Source organism: Anser cygnoides, chromosome 19, assembly GCF_040182565.1.
Source record: "Anser cygnoides isolate HZ-2024a breed goose chromosome 19, Taihu_goose_T2T_genome, whole genome shotgun sequence".
Taxonomy (NCBI): Eukaryota; Metazoa; Chordata; class Aves; order Anseriformes; family Anatidae; genus Anser; species Anser cygnoides.
Window position 1 is genome coordinate 12,963,792 of NC_089891.1, and position 18,609 is coordinate 12,982,400.

The 18,609-nt window shown below is 47.6% G+C and overlaps 3 protein-coding genes across 5 annotated transcripts; 1 reads left to right on the plus strand and 2 right to left on the minus strand.

Annotated features, from left to right (window-relative positions):
- Nucleotides 1-32: 32 nt before the first annotated feature.
- RAC3 (Rac family small GTPase 3) lies at nt 33-12,641 on the plus strand. 3 transcript variants are annotated; one of them, XM_066980453.1, is made up of 6 exons: nt 33-181; nt 2,523-2,594; nt 2,853-2,970; nt 3,581-3,643; nt 4,123-4,282; nt 10,426-12,641. In XM_066980453.1, the coding sequence occupies exons 1-6, from the start codon at nt 147-149 to the stop codon at nt 10,428-10,430; spliced, it is 453 nt and encodes a 150-aa protein (XP_066836554.1). In that variant the 5' UTR covers nt 33-146; the 3' UTR covers nt 10,431-12,641. The 3 variants fall into 3 exon arrangements, with proteins under 3 accessions (XP_066836554.1, XP_066836552.1, XP_066836553.1); XM_066980451.1 differs by lacking the exon at nt 10,426-12,641 and adding an exon at nt 4,400-5,534 and having other exon boundaries at nt 37-181; XM_066980452.1 differs by lacking the exons at nt 2,523-2,594; nt 10,426-12,641 and adding an exon at nt 4,400-5,534 and having other exon boundaries at nt 40-181.
- DCXR (dicarbonyl and L-xylulose reductase) lies at nt 5,527-9,225 on the minus strand. The gene is made up of 8 exons (XM_048050319.2): nt 9,067-9,225; nt 8,886-8,983; nt 8,598-8,752; nt 7,159-7,201; nt 6,750-6,849; nt 6,520-6,584; nt 6,308-6,425; nt 5,527-5,822 (listed from the first exon to the last, which is right to left on the minus strand). Exons 1-8 carry the CDS (start codon nt 9,122-9,124, stop codon nt 5,719-5,721), a joined length of 741 nt encoding a protein of 246 aa, XP_047906276.1. The 5' UTR covers nt 9,125-9,225; the 3' UTR covers nt 5,527-5,718.
- RFNG (RFNG O-fucosylpeptide 3-beta-N-acetylglucosaminyltransferase) lies at nt 10,155-18,563 on the minus strand. The gene is made up of 8 exons (XM_013197916.3): nt 17,957-18,563; nt 17,084-17,132; nt 16,459-16,561; nt 15,940-16,093; nt 14,853-14,941; nt 14,603-14,768; nt 13,135-13,220; nt 10,155-12,913 (listed from the first exon to the last, which is right to left on the minus strand). Exons 1-8 carry the CDS (start codon nt 18,410-18,412, stop codon nt 12,847-12,849), a joined length of 1,170 nt encoding a protein of 389 aa, XP_013053370.3. The 5' UTR covers nt 18,413-18,563; the 3' UTR covers nt 10,155-12,846.
- Nucleotides 18,564-18,609: the final 46 nt, after the last annotated feature.

An 18,609-nucleotide genomic window follows, 5' to 3' on the forward strand; every position in this document is an offset into this window, starting at 1 on the left:
GGCCCGCAGCGCCGCCGCGGGGCGAACCGGCCCGGCCCCGCCCCCCACCCTAGGCCGCGCCCCCGCCGCAGGCCCCGCCCCCCGCCTCCCCGCCCCCGCGGGCTGTCACTGCGGCGGAGTCGCGGCGGCGCCGCCATCGCGGGCAGATGCAGGCGATCAAGTGTGTGGTGGTGGGCGACGGGTGAGTGCGCGGCGGCCGCGGGCGGCGGCGGGGCCGGCCCGGCCGCGCCTCGAGCCGGGCGGCCCCGGACAAAGCGGGCCCGAAGCCGGCGGCGCCGCCGGGAGGGGAGGGCGGGGGGGAGGGCCCGGCCCGGCCCGGCCCCGCCCCGCCCCGCGGCCCGGGCCCGGCGGCCCGGCGGGCGGGAGGCCCCGCTCCGGGCCGGGCGGCGGCGGCGGGACCCGTCAGGCCGCGCCCGCCGCCGCCCTCCCCTGGGGTCGCCGCGGCGCCGACAGAAAGGCGCGGGGCGGCGGCGGGGGCCGGGGCCGGGGCCGGGGCTCCCGGCGGCGCGCGGCGAGCGGAGGCCACGCGGGCGCCGCCCCCGGCGCTCTCCCGGTGGCCGCGCTGCGGTGCTGGGGTCCTGGCGGGCGGGAGGTCGGGTCCCGGTGCCGTGGCCCTGCCGCTGCCCCCGCGCGCCCCGGTCCCTCCTGTTCGCAAACTTGAGCCTCGGTGTCCGGGCGCTGCCGGGCCCCGCGTCTGGCGGCGCTCCGCCCGGGGAACAAAACCCTGCGCTGCCTGGGCCTCGAGGCCGCCTCCTCAGCGTCCTGCCAGGGGTCCCCGTTGGACTATTTTCACCGTACAGGGGTGATTTGTTGCAAAGTACCCCTTCCAAAAAATTTCGACTTTCATAGGTTTTTCTCGTATCTCCTTCTGTTGTTTGTGTTCTGAGGTGAAATACATCGCCGTTTCTGGTTTCACCACGTGTCTTGCCATCCTTGCTCTTCTCTCTTGGCTTTTTCTGAGAACGCATCTGCGTTCCAGATGCAGGCGTGCAGTAGATTTATGGTGCTTTGTAACTTTTCCTAGCTTGTCCTGTGCGTTTTTCCTCATTCCTAATACTATGATTTTCTGATCACCATAGCAAGCATGGAGCTGAGATGCAGAGTACTAAATGTGAACTGGTCTTAGGCAAGGACTGGTCTTTCCACCCTCTCCTGCATGCCACATCCTTAAATATGCATTTGGAGTGAAGTGTTCCAGCTTCTAACCTGAGGAGGCTAAAGAGCGGTAGGAGAAAGAGTCACCCACCAAAACAGCACAACGTTATGATGGAGAGGGCAGTAACAGCTGGGAGTAGGGCATGCTGGAAATGGATTTCAACTCAAAGGCTTGCAGACCAGTGGTGTTATTTAAGACCAAATTGACAGCGCAGAGACTAAATGAACTCGGATACCAAACCACTTAAAAGACACACATATCCATGATCTACAAACGATGTGACTGCCCTGCGTGGTGGGTAAGGTGTCAGTTCAGGAGAAGAGTTGGACAGGTCAGTGTAGTTGTTCTTTACACAACCTCCCTGTTCTTCTAGGGAGGAGATGTGGTCCAGGGGAAAAGCAGGGTTAGTTTGTGTAGTGGTTCTAGCTGTGCTATGTGTCGTCCCAGTGCACCATTGTGCAGTCCCCTGCAGGCTCTCTCTTCAAGTCTCTCACGTCACTTTTGTGAGAATTGGGTAGAGAATACCCAGTTCTTGGCTGGCTATTCAGGTTCACTCAAGCACTAACCACCAGCTGTCCCTGTCACTGGCATTCACTATCAGTTTCCCTGAAAGGCTCTCCACAGCGCACAACTTATACAGTGATAAATAGGTCATTTCCACTCCCATTACTCCTCTGTTATAAATAAGCTTCTCTCTAATTCTACAGGGATAACTAAAGTTCATATGCTAACGCTATTGTCACCAAGGCCCAACTTGTGCCAGCTGCCACCACTGGATTGACCAATGCCATCTGCCTTCATCAAAGCCCTGAGCCAATATTTTTAGTGATCCACGCCAATGCCAAAATCTCTTTCCAAACTGATTGTAGTCACTTTAAAGTTTTTGTTGTTGTTGTTATTTTTTGTGGCTACTTATTTTTCCCCCCTTTATATTTACTGACATTCGATTCCTATGTCTGAGGAGTTTGAACAGTGTGTTTTTGCACTTTTTTTTCATTTCACTGTTTACCCATTTTGCTAGGTTATTATGGACATGTTGAGCAATAGCAAGCCCAGCACAGAACCTTATTTTTTTTCCCCCTCTTGGTTTCTGGAACAAATAATTTTTTCTTGGTGTTTTGTTGAGGCTGAAGAGGTGGGGAAAAGGAGTGGGAGAGAGCAGGGTCAGATGTATGCTGAGGCAGGATGCATCTGGTGAGTTCAGACCTCGTCCCTGACAGGGAATTCTAGCCTGCTACAGCTCCATTTCCTCACATGTTTACTTTCTGCCTAAACTCTTTTTTTGGGTGGGGGTAAGGGTGAGTTTTCCTGCTTCACTGCTTTCTGCTGTACCTTTCTTTATGCTTGTCACTCTCATCCTCTGCAGAGCTGTAGGGAAGACCTGCTTGCTGATCAGTTACACCACAAATGCCTTTCCTGGAGAGTACATCCCCACTGTGTGAGTAATGGCCTGGGCTTCAGATACTCTTTGCTCCTTATGTGTGCATGTACAAAAGTTAGTTTTCTGGGTGAGGAGACTATGAACTGCACATGTGAGTATGCCTGTGATATGGCTGTGTGTGTGAAGAGGGCAGAGTACTCCCACTGGAACTGTGTTGCACAGTGACCCCTCCTGATTCACTGCCCCTTGAATTTCATCTAAAGTCGCATGTGGGTGAGAACAAGATTGTCACTGATGTGGATTCTTCCTTGGCAGGTTTGATAACTATTCTGCCAATGTCATGGTAGATGGAAAGCCAGTGAACTTAGGCCTCTGGGATACAGCAGGTCAAGAGGATTATGACCGACTGCGGCCGCTTTCCTATCCACAGACGGTGAGTGCTGTGCTTGGACTTGCTTCTAACTGTTCTCACTTCAGGAAAGGGAGGCTCCCAAGGACATCCAGGCTTCATTCCTTTAAGTTCCTATAACTTCAGCCATAATTCTTGTTGTTCAAGGAGGCTCACAGCTGAATTTCTCCTAAGTGATTGTCACATTCTAGTTCCTACTTCACAATGGTGTTTGAACAGTTATGCATGTCCTATAAATGCTCAGGTGTAAGGAATGGTGTGGAGCTGCTGTAAAGCTGAGCCACGTTCCATATTCCCATTCTCTCTTGGTGGCACTGCCCACCATTGGGCTGCGCTAATACTGCTTCCCTGGCTGTAGCAATTGCTACATGGCCCCTCCATCAGGGTGAAGACTCACACTAAGGTGTTTGTGGCCACAGGCTCTGAACATGTAGAGTCAAGTACTGTAAATTAAAATGAAGTCATATGTCCAAAATCTGAATTAGTTTAGCCACCTTAATGGGAAAGGGTTTCATACAGCTACAGTCCTTGCTGGTGGGAGGAGGTTGTCTTCTGTAAGGCTCCCTTCTCTACCCTTCCTCCATTATCTCTACCTGTTCTCTTCTACACAACTGGCTCTTTTGTTTCTCCACAGGATGTTTTCTTGATCTGCTTCTCACTTGTGAGTCCAGCGTCCTTTGAGAATGTCAGAGCCAAGGTAATGTGTTCTCCTTCTTGGTGCAACAGTGGAAGGGAGGAACCAGTGAAATCCACTGCTCCACTCAGCACTGTGACTGACACCTACAAGCCTGTTTCTAGCACTCATGTTTCGAGAAACAAAGGTCATAGTCTGCAATTTTTACATGGGGTGTTCTCTTTATTCATTGGCTAAGTTTCTGCCTTTTCAAATCTGTCTCTTAAAGAGGAGGCATGTCCTAGAAACAGAAATGCAGTTTTTCTGCAGTGTATGCAGAGCTGGCTGGTGCTATCTGTCATGATTCCATGTTTCCATGGCTTCATTATTACATTTGCACTGATCTCTTTCTGCACAGCATATTCAGAGTTGTAGGCAGAAGTATCCTGCTCAGGTGTTGACACCATCTCAGATATTAGTAAAACCCTTGCTAATAGTAAATGCATTCTCATGGCTGCATCTACTGCCACAGCTACTTTTCTCATCACGCATCTCTGTTTCAGTGGTACCCTGAGGTCCGACACCATTGCCCAAATACACCTATCATCCTTGTGGGCACCAAGCTGGACTTGAGGGATGATAAGGACACCATTGAAAGATTACGTGATAAGAAACTGGCTCCCATCACCTACCCCCAAGGTCTGGCCATGGCTCGAGAGATCGGTGAGTCTGATGTGCTGGCAGGTCTCCATGGCATTGAGATTTTTGTTTTGGAGTGGGTGAGGGACACTGTCTCCTGCTAGCACTGGAGTGGTTGAGCTGGAGCTCTCTTTCCCCTAGGGTCGGTAAAGTACCTTGAGTGCTCTGCCCTGACACAGCGGGGCTTGAAGACGGTGTTTGACGAAGCCATCCGGGCTGTGCTCTGCCCACCACCTGTGAAGAAGCCTGGCAAAAAGTGCACCATGTTCTGAGGGCTGTGGCCTAGGTGCTGGCTCAGCATGTTGTTGTCCTCTGACAGATTGCATATTAGCTGGGTGTTTCTGGAGGGGGCTGGGATGCGTAGGGCCCTTCATCATGTACGAAGTCAGTGTTTTTTAAATGTCTCTTTGATTTAACGTCAATGTTGATGTGAAGGGGCAGCGGGGGCAGGAGACTAGCTGAGGGCTATACAGCCCCCAGGGAAGTCCAATGGGGAAGGCAAGGTAGCTCCTTGGGGCAACAGGCTGTTTTGGCTCTCCTGAGCTCAAAGCTGAAAGGGCTTGACATATTCATCCTGTGCTGGGAACGCCTGTTTTTTTATCTGCAGGTGAAACACATGCTGAAGATCCTTGTGAGAGTGGGGAGGGAGCTGATATCAATGGTAGTGAATGACAAGAACAACTAGGAGAGTAGTGGGGTCTCCTTGCCCAGCCTACTGTGGCTAATAGTCAACAAATTGGTGCTCTAGCAGATATGTGCCTGAGACTGTTAAAGGAATCATAACTAGACCCTGAAAGGGTTGAAGTAAATGAAATGTGAAGCTGAAAAACTAATAATTAGGTGCTTTATTGGATACTAGCCAAACTCAGTGAGTGAAACAGCCCTGTGCAATCAATGTATTTGCCTTTGTGTGCACACCCTAGGACAGCATGGTGCTGCTCCCCCCCCCCATCAGTCTTTAGCAGGGCCTCCCCGTACAATCCAGTCTCTGCAGAGCAGGGCTGAGGTTGTTGCCTCTGTTTTTTTTTCCTTTTTTTTTTTCCTTTCTACTAAAGAGAGCAAAGAAAGCAACGAGGAGTATGCTAACTTCTTCTTTCCCTTCCCACTGAAAGTGCAGGCAGGCTCTGTGGATTTGGATGGAACAGGGAGAACTTCTGAAGGATTGTGGGAGGGGTTGGAATAGGGTTGGAAGAAAGACAGATCCAGTTTCTAATCATCATGTAGAGTGACAAAGATAAAACCTTATTTGGTGCAATAAACATTCTCCATGACAGCGTATGTGAGCTTTATTATATAGCAGCCTCCTAAAGGTAACTTTTTGCCTCACTTCTCATACAAGTTCCAGCCCTGCTGTCCCTCTTGTCCAGCAACACCGGGTCTTTGTCAATGTTTTCTATCCCATTTACATGTACGCAGTACTAGTATGAAAATTAGGCCAGGTGTGAAATGCAGGTGTCATCTTAGGAAACAAGAAATCCCCCATCAACCATCAGTGAGCTGCCAGTTGTCATAGCACTCTTGTCACTGAGCAGGAAAAGAATGCTGTTCACCACATCATCCACCTCTGGAATCAAAACATAGAGGACATCCAGTGCACCTTTCAAATTGGACTAGAGAAACATGCATCCCAAAAAGTATGTCTTTGGCCTCTACAAGTAATTGGAGCAGGGAAATATCTCCAACCTCCAAGCTGTGCTTGGTGTGATCTACACATTCACAAGTCCTTGTTGTCCTCAAATGACATAACTTAGTTCACAGCAAGCACCTATGCCCCCCACCAGTCACATTCAAGAACAATAGAGTAAGGGCATTCCACTTGTCCTAAAAGACAAGACTCTAAAACAGGGGTGGTAAGATTGCCATGTCCTCGTCAGATGCTTCAGAAATTCCACCACAGCCACTCACCAGAGTCGTGACTTTGCTCAAAACAAACAAATAAACAAAAAAAAACAACAAAACAAACAACAAGGTACCTATGGCTGTGATATCAATTAGGGGAAAGGTCTGGATATGAGAAAGACCTCAGCCTGGCAGCAGATCTACACTGACCTGCAAACTTTCCTAGTGGAATCCGGTTAATCATGGCAGCAGATTTCTGAGGATCACTCCAGTTAATTCTCCCCATGTCCGTCATAACTACTGTGGGATTCACAGTGTTCACCCTAATCTGAGACCAAGAGCAACACGCTATGTAACCAAACTGCGCTGAGAAGAAATGCTCACGTTCAGCTTTCACGCTTTTCTTTCAGAAATAATCCTACCTTGTGGGGTCCCAGTTCCATTGCCATTACCTTGCTCAGCATATCCAAAGCACTTTTTGTGGAACCTTCAAGAGAAGGGAAAAATGGGAGGCATTTAAGTGTATAGCGTTTTGTCTGGATCACAGAGAGGTATTTTACTCTGCTCGGAGCTGGCAGCCAGCATCTTGGTGGCTATGGGTCTCCAGCTAGTCAAAAATGAAATAAACACTACTAGAGCTGCACACACTTACAATAAACAGCATGATCCCGCAGGGCACGCTGAGATGCCTGGCTAGAGACATTTACAATTGCACCTGGTATCCCCTGTGTAATCATCTGCCGAGCAACAATCTGAAGGAAAAAAAAAAAAAAGATGCCAGAATCATAACAGGAGAGAACATTATTTCATTCAGTAGTAATCTTCAAGGGCTATGGGGGTAGCCAAAAGAGCAAAAACATCCAGAGGAAGTCCTCACTGCTTTCTACTTGAAAGAGATAGGGTCAAAGCAAGAGAGTGAAGGTATTGTACACACAAGCTGTCGGGTTAATGTTGGATTATGGTCCCCTTAGCCCTCCCCCTGTCAGGGCTTGATTCCACTATGGAGAACAACTTAGTTGCTGCTGTTCTTAGAGACAACTGAAGTGACAATTCATCCTCACCTGGGAAACGTGAAGCACAGCTCGAAGATTCACATCAAGACTCCTACAGATAAATGAGATTTAAAAATTACACAGTAGTTGCCGCCCAGACCAGAGAGGAATAGTTTTGAGAGGACAAATGCTGCTGGTATCTTGGAAGGACTGGTGATACTCGAACACTGATAGAGATGCCAAGCTGAATGGATATACCAATAATAATTAGGCATGTGTTCACCAATAAACCATTCACTGGAAGCAAGCTAGTTAGTGGCCTTTTCCCCTGTGCAGAGGGGAAGGTGCACTCATGCATCCTCACATTTCTAGCAGGACTCTGTTCTTTGGCAGATTATATAGCAGTTCTATTAAAGTTTAAACAGTGATCCCTGGGCCTCAGCCAGTGGCTCTTCGTAGGACAATCAAATCTTCACAAGACTTTGAAATAGGGAATCTGCTATAAAATTGGTAGAAGCAACCTTTATTCTGTTTGTGATATAGTCCTTCCTTGGTCAGATTTTCACCAGCTAGTTCTACAGAATGATCTAAGTAGAATCTGTGCACTTTACAGTCCGGTTACAAATGAAGCCTATATTATAAATGGAAAATGTGGAGCTATAATGTCGGACAAAGCATGACACCCATCTTAGAAGGAAGTAGCCTCAGCGTAGCCTGTATCCTAAAGCTTACACACATCTGGAACTATGGTTCTTTTGAGGGGAAAACAAAAGTCACTGCAGTAAGCAAATTTCATTTCCTATCTTGATCATTTTTTTGTACCTTCATTGGGACCCAGGAGTTGGACTCGATGATCCTTGTGGGTCCCTTCCAACTCCGGATACTCTATGATACTATTCTTATACTCCTTTAGCTGGCTTTGTTGTCTCTTTCTAAATTGTCTAAATTGTCTTTCTAAATTGTCTTATCAACAACTGTCTTTCAATTTAGTAGTGACTGAGCTGGGGCTAGATTAGAAGCTCTGGGAAGGTCTGAGCTTGATTACCAGCAAATGGTGCTCTTTTCTCCTGCACAGACTGGGTTAAGTGTGGGTACCATCTAGAAGGTGATGTTGCAAGGTTCTGGCTACTCAGTAACAGTGTGAAATAACCTTTGTTCTTAGTTTCCTTTGAATGTTTAAAAAGAGTATGAAAGGTTTTTTTTTTTTTAATTAGTAAAACAGTCAAGAAAAAGCAGACCAAAGCACTAACAGCCAACAAAACACTGTGAAAATGAACGTTAGAGGCCTGCTCGTGTCCCTCTCTCCTTCTTACCCCTTCCATCTCCCCCAGCCCCACCTGACTGGTACCCATGCAGCTGCTGCTTTCATAAGGGATACCGCTATCTTGAACGTTTTGCCACAGTCCTTTACGCTGGCTGTTTTCCTAAGGCTCGGCAGACAGCACCCTTCTGCCTTTCTAGCCGGACGCACAGTCCAGGCACGGAGCTGGGGAGGCCGGGGCACTCACCGGTCAAAGGCCGCCCGGGTCACCTCCAGGAAGGGCTGCAGCACCGCCACGGCCGCGTTGTTCACCAGCAGCTCGAAGGGCCCCGCCGCGCCCACCGCCGCCTCCGTGGCGTCCCAGTCGGCCAGGTCCAGGCACAAGGGCTCGATGCCAGGGCACTGCGGCGAGGGCGGCCCGGGTCAGCGTCGTCGCGGGTGGGCCGGGGGCGCCGGGGTGGCGGTGACGCCGCCCCGGGACAGGGCTGGGGGATCGCGGGCGGGGTCCCGCGGGGGTGCCGGCGGCCGGCCCTACCTCTCGGGCGAGGCTCTCCAGGTCCGCCGCCGTGCGGCTCAGCGCCGTCACGCGGGCCCCGGCCTTGCTCAGCGCCACGGCCACGGCGCGTCCGATCCCTGCGGGGAGACGGCGTCAGCCCACGGCGTCAGCCCACGGCCCCCGCCCGGCCCCCGCCGCCCGGCCCAAGGCCCCCGGCCACCTTTGCCGGCCCCAGTCACCAGGGCCCGGCGGCCGTGGAAGCTGAGGTGCGGCTCCATGCTGCGGTAGAGCTGCGACCTGGGCGGGCCCGGGGCGGGCCGGGGGCCGGGCGGAGCCCGAAAGCGGCGCGGCCTGGCGGGGCCGCACGGCAGCGCCCTCCCCGCTCTGGGGCCACGCGAGTCCCCGTTTCCCCGGCCGGGGGTTGAAGGTTGGCCGCGTGGGCCGGAGCCGGGGCACCGCGGGCTCGGGTAGCCAGCGTTCCCGGAGCCGCTGAGCCTGCTCGGGCGCTGCTCCACACGCTGCCGTGCAGCGGGCAGACTCATAACCAAGGCGTCTGCAAGGAGGGCGTACTGCCCTGGAGCGAGGAGCACAGCGAGGAGCCATTTCTGGGCCTAACCAGCAGACAACAGGCACAGAGTTGAGGTTTATTGCCTCCGATTCTAACTAAAGCGTCACAGTGAGAGCACAGAAGACCTTCTTATCAATCAGATGATGAAAGGACCCGCTTTGTCCACTTAAAGCTGCTGATAAAGGTTGTAGGCAGCCCTAGTCTAATAGTCAGTGCCTAGAAAACCAGCTATAATTATATAGGACCCACTTGGTTGAGGCATATAGGATTTCTCATGCAGCACCTACATGGCAATATCCATTTACTGCAAGGTACAATGGAAATATGGTCTAAAGCTAGTTAAGAGGTCATCCGTAAGTTACTACGACCAGTTTACTTCAAGTGGTAGCAAGCATGTCTCCTGATTTGCAGGGTTGACATTGCGTAACAGAAGAGCAGCACAGGCACTTATACATCCAATTAACATGTTTTGTTGATAGAAGCAGAAGTCTGCTTCTAATACCCAGTTTATCCATTGCATTCGGAGTACTCTTAAGAACTGCTGTGGCATATTTAATAAATGCAGAAACAGGATGGGAAGGTGCCAGTACAGATTTACAACACTTAGTCCTTATTTCAATACTTTTACTTTACTCCACTTTCACAATTATTTGCAAGAATTCTCCTCATCCCTATTTCTTCTTCTGCACACCAAAGTCATCTAATTCCCATATGCTTTTTGGCCATTTGATATCAACAGGTTGACAGGAGACAAGTTTTTCTGTATTACAGGGTTTATGGCCCATTTTTGGTGTAGACAATGTGTCAAGAAACATCACAAAGCACAGCTTTTGACATACTTAAATATTTAATTTCATAGGATCATTTTATCATAAGACAGTAGTTTGATTAAAAAGCTGCATCCTTGATACAACTATAGAGCCTAATGTATTGTCAAGAAGAAAAACCTTAAAAGAAGCTTGAGCACAAACTGTTCTGTATTGCCATTCAGAATAATGTGGTCTTTTTCAGCTTAATAAACACCCTACCAGCATTAGACATGATAGAGGCAGCATACTCAATTTTGGATGAGCAGTGACTACAGCGTGGAACTTCTACCACTCAGTTTTGCTGCCACCAGTATGAAGTATTGCCATTTTTGAACTGCAGTTTGCCACTTAATCACCACCCAGTCCATGCTGTCTGTGGTATCTGACAAGAGGCTGCTCCCAGTAGAAGAGGAAGAAAAACTCCAATAGAAGAGTTCAAAAATCACTGAGGATGAAAATGCTGAGGATGAAATCTCATCAACTGCTCATGAAGCTTCATAACTTTCAGCTACAGGAGGTTGAAAACAAGAACCTAACAAATGTTTAAAAAAATAAAGGACAGGTGTTTATATGGATATCAGTAATCTCCAGAGCTATTAATAACAAAATTATTAAACCATAGGATGCCTGAGTTCTGGTTAGCAGAAGACCTAATAGAGAGGCAGAACATCCCACACCCTACTGTTCCACAAGTCCTCCTCCACTGTCTGTAACTGGCTGTCAGTGTTACAGGAGTTCCTGCTGTAAGACAGCTGCTATGCTAGCTGTACTTTGATCTCCTTTCCTACAGCACTCTTATTCCCATGCCTCATGGTCAAAGCACTGCCTTGGTAAGGATAAAGGAAAGGAGAAATTTAAGAACAAGCTGCAGGAGCAGTCAGCTCCTCAGTGAAACTAAGTAAAATGATGCAGAGAGGACACTGTATCCAGTTACTGAAAGGTTTCTTTTAAAAATACAGTGCAAAGAAAAGTATATTCTGGGAGGCTGATACCTCCACTAAGTTTCATACTTGAAAACACTGCAGGTATTTGCCCACATTATACCACTTTTCAAATGGCGGGAAGTAAAGTAACTAGCGGAAATACACAGTACAGCTTGTCACTGCTGTTTAAAAATCTGCAACCTGCTAGGTTCACTTCTAGCCATAAATCATGATTCTAGGTTATACAATGTCTTTCTATTTTTCTCCCCTTAATTCAGCCTCAGACTTAGCACTAAACCAGCAAGTATTTTCTGAAGAGTTTGAGTACACAGTGGTTTTGTAAAGTAATTTTTTAATGCTGTTCCTCATATCAGATATAGATTGCACAGTCAAAGTTTGGACTAACAGAAAACTAAATATACGGAATCTCATTTCTTCCACTTTCAAAACTAAGCTTACTCTATTTAAAAAACAGCAGGTGATACTGCTACAGCACTTAACTTCTGCTTTTGTGCAAGTGTGCAGTTTCCTTTTACCAACTGCATGATCTATTTATTGAAACATTAAGATGTAGAGTAAAAACAAGCATTTATTTAAGCCTCAAAAGATAACCTTTAAATAAAGATTACCTTTAAGTAAAGCTTAAGTGGGGTAAACACAGTCACACAATTAAAGGTCCTCAAATGATATCATCAAAAACTTCCTCAGGGCATTACAGCTATCTAGCATTCCTCCTCTCTCACAGACAGCAAAGGATACGGCACAGCTTCAAAAACAGGGTGTTTCACCAGCCAATGAGCATGCTCTAGCTCATATAACCTGCTGTGGGCAATGCAGGAGAAACGATTACTATCTAGCCTGAAAAATATTTCTTCAGTATCAAATATGAAGGGAATAGTCTTAGACCTAGCAAACCACCATCATAATCAACAACCACTGCCATTCAGTGGTAAGAGAACCAAGTCTGACAATCACCTCCATGGGAGGTACACATGGACTGTTGGGAAGAATGTGCACTGTAAGCAACTCTTATGCAGTCCTGAGTAAGCTTACACAGGGTTTTCCTTACACAGGGTTTTCCCATGACAAAGGCTTTCACCCTTGTCTACCCTAGCAATTCCAGGATTTCTGGTGGTTACAAGCAGAGCCTGTTCCAGCCCAGAGGCAGAGGAAGTGTAATATTGGCAGGCCGTAAAAGTTCTTAAACAATTCTGTTCCCAAGAAAGACAAGCAAAAACTTTCTCCCCTCTTGTCACCATGGGGACTGCAGTCTGCTATAGCACTTCAGCTTCAAGAGAGCCGCTCAAAGCTGGTAACAGTAGTAAGAATGCTAGCATTTTAAGTACTGCATTTGCCTAGGATGTGTCTGAGCACAGATTCATGTGTTAGGCAGGGCTCACATGACATCAGATGAAAGCATAAAGTGACTTGTATATATATATATATATGACCGTAGCCATTGTATGAAGAGCCACTGGACCAAAGAACAAGGAACGGAAAATTTTCTTCTCTGGAACGTCCCAGGCTGCAGCTGAACAAACACCTTCTTGCCATAATTATACAATCAAAGTCTTGCTTTTGGAAATAGAGTCTGTCTACCTCCTTTGTAGGTATTTTTTTTTTTTCTGGGAGACAAAAAAAGTCCAAACTCCTGTTTTGTGCAAAGTAGGTAGGATACAGGTGTCAACAACTGGTCAAAATTAGAACATCTTCTTAGTAGGGCACCAGATAGTGTCAGGATACAGAAGACAATGGACAGATTTAAATCTATGAAGGAAAAAAAAAATTAGATTGGAATTCTCTAGACCAGGAACATCTTAGCATTGAATGTGCAGCAGACTAATAGAGCAGAAAAAGCATTCCTACCCACCTTTGACAGCGACAAGAGAATGGTATGAAAAAATAACCCCAATAAGTGGGGTTAATCATCTTACAGATGATAAACATGAACAGGGCAGGGAGATCTGGTTTTGGAAGTGGACGCTTACCGGGTTGGATCTTGCTGAAGCCCAAACACTCCTCCCACACTCACAACATTGTGTTTGTTCTCAGGGTCTCCATAACTTAGGGTTACCTGGAAAAGCAAATAAACATTCAGAAATTGTAACACTAATGCCGAAAAACGGAGTAGAGGTAGGATTATTAATGAGGTATGAAGAAAGACTCCAAAGATCCTGTCTGATTTAAGTGGATTACATTTGAAAAATGATTATCAGTTTTGACATAAGCAATATTGGCAATGGATGGTAGCTATTGAGTGGACCGTTGCTCACCTAAAGGCAAGCTGGAAGCATAAACAAAGGAGTTGAAAGTTTAGTTTTAACTCATCTTGTCCTCCAACAGTAAGCTTTGTAAGGGCACCAATCCTGCTAATGTCTCTACCTTTGCTAAACAACATGTTCATCCTTACCAGACATTGTCTGAAGTCTGAAGTAGAAGCCTTAGCACAGAAGAAAAATAGAAACATTTGGATGTTAAACAGAGTGCAAAGGACTGCTACATGACAAACCTGGCAACAAAATTTAGATCTCTAGAATTCCAGTTCAGTGCTACTCTTCCATACAAGCACTGTATTAAGAAATCTGCATGTGCAAGGTACAAGAAGACTTCAGCCTTCTGTCAAATTGCAGATCTGGATTTTGGGTTAGCTATCAGTCTCAGGGAAACAATGATCACCACCAAAAGCCCAGATTTAGACTACAGTTAAATTCCCTGACACAAGGGATTACATCACATCCCAAATGTACATTTCCACTACATAACAACACTACCAGGAAAACATAAGCAAGCATTTTGCAGGAGCAAAACCACACTTTTCTTTGTTCATGGTGGCTATCAGTAAGAGGCAGAAAAAGATTCTTGATAGCCTTATAGCTCCATCTGCTGCTAGTTAGTAAAAAGGTATCCCAGAAATTTAAAACAACCAAAACAAAACAACAAACAACCAAAACAAAACAAAGAAAACTGTTTGATTTATTCTAAGCACTGATTAGTTTTCTTGCGATTCAGACAAATTATTCTTAAAAATGATCAAACAATTATGTCTTAGTTATCAAAGAGGTACTTGCTATAGTTCTGATGCTAATATTGTTAAACAGCATGAATTAAGATAGACTGTGTTAGGCAAAGATACTTTTCCCACATTAAATGTTGCTTTATTCTACACCTGCTGCTATTGCGACTCATGGAAATTCAGAGACTAAGAAGTGAGGAACACCATTATTTAGATTTAATATAGTAGAATGTGCCCCTGAAAGAGGGGACAGGGGACAGCGGTATGACCCAACTGGCTAGGGTGGAAGTATACTTTTTATTTAAATGAAGGAGATGGACAGGACACAGCTCTGAGCTACTCTCCGTAGACATCCTCCTTCACTGGAAAGTACTAAATCTATTCAGCCTTCTTTCTGATCAGACTGAGGTGTAATTATTAGAACAGGACATGCTTAGCCCTACCTGTTGCAGCACAGACTCGCCTCGCAGTCTCTGCAGATTTTCCAGATGGGAATGGAACAATGGGCTGTGCAGCAACTTTACCTCCAGCAGCCCTTCAATGATGTAGCCAATCGTGCAATCATCAGGAAGACGCACTCTTTCTGCAGTACTGATGAAGTTACCCAGGCTGTAAGAGTACAGGAAACAAGATCAAATGCACTTTAAAGCCTACCAAAAACATTGGTAGAACTCAGCTAGGAGCAGTGTTTACCTGGCCCAGGGACTCATCTTCAGAGCAAGACCTCTGCTGATACAGAACCCTGCTCCACCTGTGGCAAACCAGAATTTCACGCTTGTCTTCTGAAGAAGCAACAAGAAAAACATGCTAGTTACTGATAATCAGCTTTTCTCCCTTTGGCCGGGCAGGCAGGGGAATTTGAGGCTCTATTGGATATCACATACTTCACTTGAGTCAGAACAAGACTACAGACATCCTAGTTCTTCAGGCTTCTACAAGCCTGGTTAGCTTTCTCTCAAAGTGAACTTCACCTTGGAGCTGACACCAGGTGAACCATCAAGTTCACACATCTGAGGGAGCACATGTGAAGTGAAAAACTACAGTCCCACTGCTACACAATTCCAGTTGTCTCCTGCTAATTCTAGCCAACGGTCACAGCCAACTCAGTCTTCCTGAGGAAATCAAAGACAGTTCATTGGATGCTTGGTTCCAGGGAGACTATTTTGTTGTGCAGTTTTCCCTAACAAGCTGCTTTATAACTGACTTTGTGGACAGTGGATTATTTACATTCAGGCCTGTTAGCATAGAGGACCTGGTGAGAACTTGTCCCTTAACATATGGATATTGCAACTGAGACCTTTGCTTCTTTCCTGGAAACACAGTAACCAATCAGTATTGGAAATGCCTTAAATACCGAGAGAGCCCGTCATCCATCTGAGTTTGGTTCAAGATGGTGACAATATGATACTGCTCTCAAACAACAACAACAAAAAAAAAACACATAAAAACAAGCCCCCAAACAAGTAACAGGCCCCCCAAACCATTAAAGCAAAAGAAAGAGTTAAGGTGGGGAGGCCCTACTCACTTCAGTGTGAGGGAAATCACCAAATATGTGAGCAAAGGAAGAGAAGCAGACATCCACCCAGGAGACAACTCTATTGTACATAAGCATGTACATGTAAGATCAGATCAAAGGTCCATTTAACCCAGCACCCTGTCTCTAACAATGACCATTGCTTGCGGATTAAATCACTTGGTCTTATGGGGGATCCTATGAACTCTCATGGGTTTAAAAGCATAGGTTAGGATGACTCTCAGCCTAATTGCAAACTTTGCTTACTGATCCATCACTTTGGACATGGTCAGCTGCTTCAATGGGATGGTCCAGACTTGGTCGCCCCACATAGACATCCTGGCTGTGTGAGAAGGCAGATAAGAGACGCAGGAGAGTCCGTGGGTTCACATAGTTGTCATCGTCCACATGGCAAAACCATCTTCAAATAAAATGAAATAATAAAATTACTGCACAGCAGTGACAAAGAAACAAGTTATAGGTTTAAAGCTGCATCCTGATCTTTCAGACTTGGAGCAGAAAGTATATCCTATTATCCTGAATAACACAATTTGGAAGGTGAAAGCATCCATAGATCCTGTATCTGGAAAGAGACTGAAATTAATAACCCCTGCTAGGTTTCAGATGATACTTTTTTATAAATACTGCTTCCTGCTGCACCACTTTCCCTACCATCATCGCTATGTTTTATATAATGTTGCCTTTGTCACAGGAGCAGAGAAAGATACCCAAGCTTCCTGTGAGCACAGAAGTAAAAGAAACATAGTCAACCAGAACAACACCCACTTTTGCCCAGATTCTAGGAATTTATCATATTCCACAGACATCTTGCAACAGAGAGCTTGCCGCGTGTGGACAGCTGAACAGTTGGTGTTGATCATATGATCCCCTAGGGAGGAAAAAAAAAAAAAGAAAAGAAAAAGAGATCAGCCCCATCAGAAGCACGAATAGTCTAAAAAAAACAAAGTGCACATTTGGCACTAGTACAGTGTATCTAAAGTGCATATGGTACATGCATGGGTAGTAAAATTTTGGACAGGCAGTGCTCACCATTTGTGCGTATGGCTTGAAAGTTGCCAAGTACGTAAAAATATGTTTAGATTGCACAATATATAATCAGTGCCATGAGACTGTAAGCAAAGGAAATGCCTAGTATAACTTTGGACCACATAGACTGAAGCTTACTAACAGGAAGTAATTGGGTGCAAAGGCGAACCCAGATTTCAGGAAGCTCCAGGCTGCTTGTCCAGTAGGAACAGCATTTTATCCTGTGGAAGGAGAAATTGCCTCCATTTTCTCTATCTTAACTTCCCTAATTGCTTACATAGCATGAAATAAGGACTTCTGGGGAAAGTATGACCAATATAAAACTGTTATAAATGACAGTACAATTCTATGAGGCATAGCTTACCTGCTTTCAGGCGTAGCTCCTGATCCTCCCAGTCTGTGAATATAAATGTCTGCAGGAAACACAAATGGGTGGGGAGAAAAGTATATCCATAATTAAGGATTTCAATGCCTAATTTCTACTTTGGTCAGTTCCCAGACAGAATCCTGAGTATTTTATCTTGTTAATTTATTACATGTTAGCCACGGCAGGGGAAACCCCAGCAACTTCAGCTCTTCCCTTATTGGATAGGATTCTGCAGTGCAAACCAGAAGAAACCATTTCAGTAAAGCATCCAAGATTTTGGTTTCCTTACCCCAGTGTACAGATAAGGAATTTCTAAATAACAATAGCTATCCCTTTTGGGAATGTTTCCCTTCACCTCCTCTATGGCTAGGAGTCATCCACAGCTGTTACTCAAGCTAAAAAGAAAAGAATGAAAGTCAGGGTGGAGTGTCAGATGGTAGCACTGTCTTGTCCCAAGTGCTGGACAAAGCTGCATTAAAATGCTTGAATATAAGGAAATTCCTAAACAAAGAAATAAATTCTACATTGCTCTATATAAAAATTTCAATCATCGAACCAGCGTGTCCAAAAAAGTAGCTTAGATGTATCAGCACTAGAGATCTTTCACTACCATTTAGCATTTTACTCAGTCCTAAAAAAGAAATAAAAAATCAGCAAATTGTTTCTGCTTGGACCAGCGGCCCCAGATAGTACAAAAGCGGCTTAATCAACAGTGAACTCTTTCAGCGATACACTCAGGTGAACTACTTAGACGAGATCGTTTTCCTCAGTCCCACGAGGAAAGATGTGCTTAACCCCAGCGAGGTGAGAAAGCGCAGCTGCCACCCAGAGAAACCTCGGCCGCAGGTCCCCCGCGGCGCCAGCCCTCACCTGTCCTCTCGCCTGGGAGATCCAAGTTTGGAAGAGCAAGTCCAGGCGCGTTTTGTGATACTTCCTCGTCGTCTTCACCGCGATGAAGATGTCCTTCAGCTCCAGGCTCTCCTTGGCCGAGCCAAGGGAAGGCCCGAGGCGGCCCTGCCGCGCGGGCTGCGCGGTGCCGCCGAGGCCCCCGCCCCGGCCGCCCGCCCCGGCCCCCGGGCCGCCGCCGCCGCCCCGCTCCCCGCGCGAGCCCGCCCGAGCGCCGGGCGCGTCGCTGCCCGCGGGCTGCGCCGCGCCGGAGCCCGCCCGCTTCGGCGGGGGCCCGCTGGGACCGGCGGCGGCGGGCGGCGGGCGGCGGCGGGGCGCCGCGGGGGGCTGTCCCCGGGGCAGCAGCAGGAGGAGGACGGCGGCGGCGGTGACGGAGAGCAGGACGCAGGCCCTGCGGAGCCCCAGGCAGGAGCTGCTCATGCTGCGGCCCCGCCGGCCCCCGCCGCGCTGCGCGGCGGCCTCATGGCCCCGCGGCCGGGCGGCGGCCCCGGGCGAGCGGCCCCCGGCCCCCTCGAGAGCCCCGCGCCCGGCCGCCCCCGCCGCCTCCCCCAGGCGGCCGCGGCCGGCCCCGGCCACCGCTCGCCGGCCCCCGCCACCGCTCGCCGGCCCCCGCCGCG

Bases quoted from the DNA above. Each gene is read 5' to 3' on its own strand.
- RAC3 (XM_066980451.1), top strand. From the start codon at position 147: ATGCAGGCGATCAAGTGTGTGGTGGTGGGCGACGG. The intron at 2,595-2,852 runs GTGAGTAATGGC...CTTCCTTGGCAG, and splicing joins GGAGAGTACATCCCCACTGT to GTTTGATAACTATTCTGCCA. The intron at 4,283-4,399 runs GTGAGTCTGATG...TCTTTCCCCTAG, and splicing joins GGCCATGGCTCGAGAGATCG to GGTCGGTAAAGTACCTTGAG.
- DCXR (XM_048050319.2), bottom strand. From the start codon at position 9,124: ATGGAGCCGCACCTCAGCTTCCACGGCCGCCGGGCCCTGGTGACTGGG. The intron at 6,850-7,158 runs GTGAGGATGAAT...TTTTTCCTTCAG, and splicing joins CTGTGCTTCACGTTTCCCAG to ATTGTTGCTCGGCAGATGAT. The intron at 6,585-6,749 runs GTAAGTGTGTGC...CTTCTCTTGAAG, and splicing joins GCGGGATCATGCTGTTTATT to GTTCCACAAAAAGTGCTTTG.
- RFNG (XM_013197916.3), bottom strand. From the start codon at position 18,412: ATGAGCAGCTCCTGCCTGGGGCTCCGCAGGGCCTGCGTCCTGCTCTCC. The intron at 14,942-15,939 runs GTAAGCAAAGTT...TTGCTTCTTCAG, and splicing joins ATGTCCAAAGTGATGGATCA to AAGACAAGCGTGAAATTCTG. The intron at 14,769-14,852 runs GTAAACACTGCT...GTACTCTTACAG, and splicing joins AAGATGAGTCCCTGGGCCAG to CCTGGGTAACTTCATCAGTA.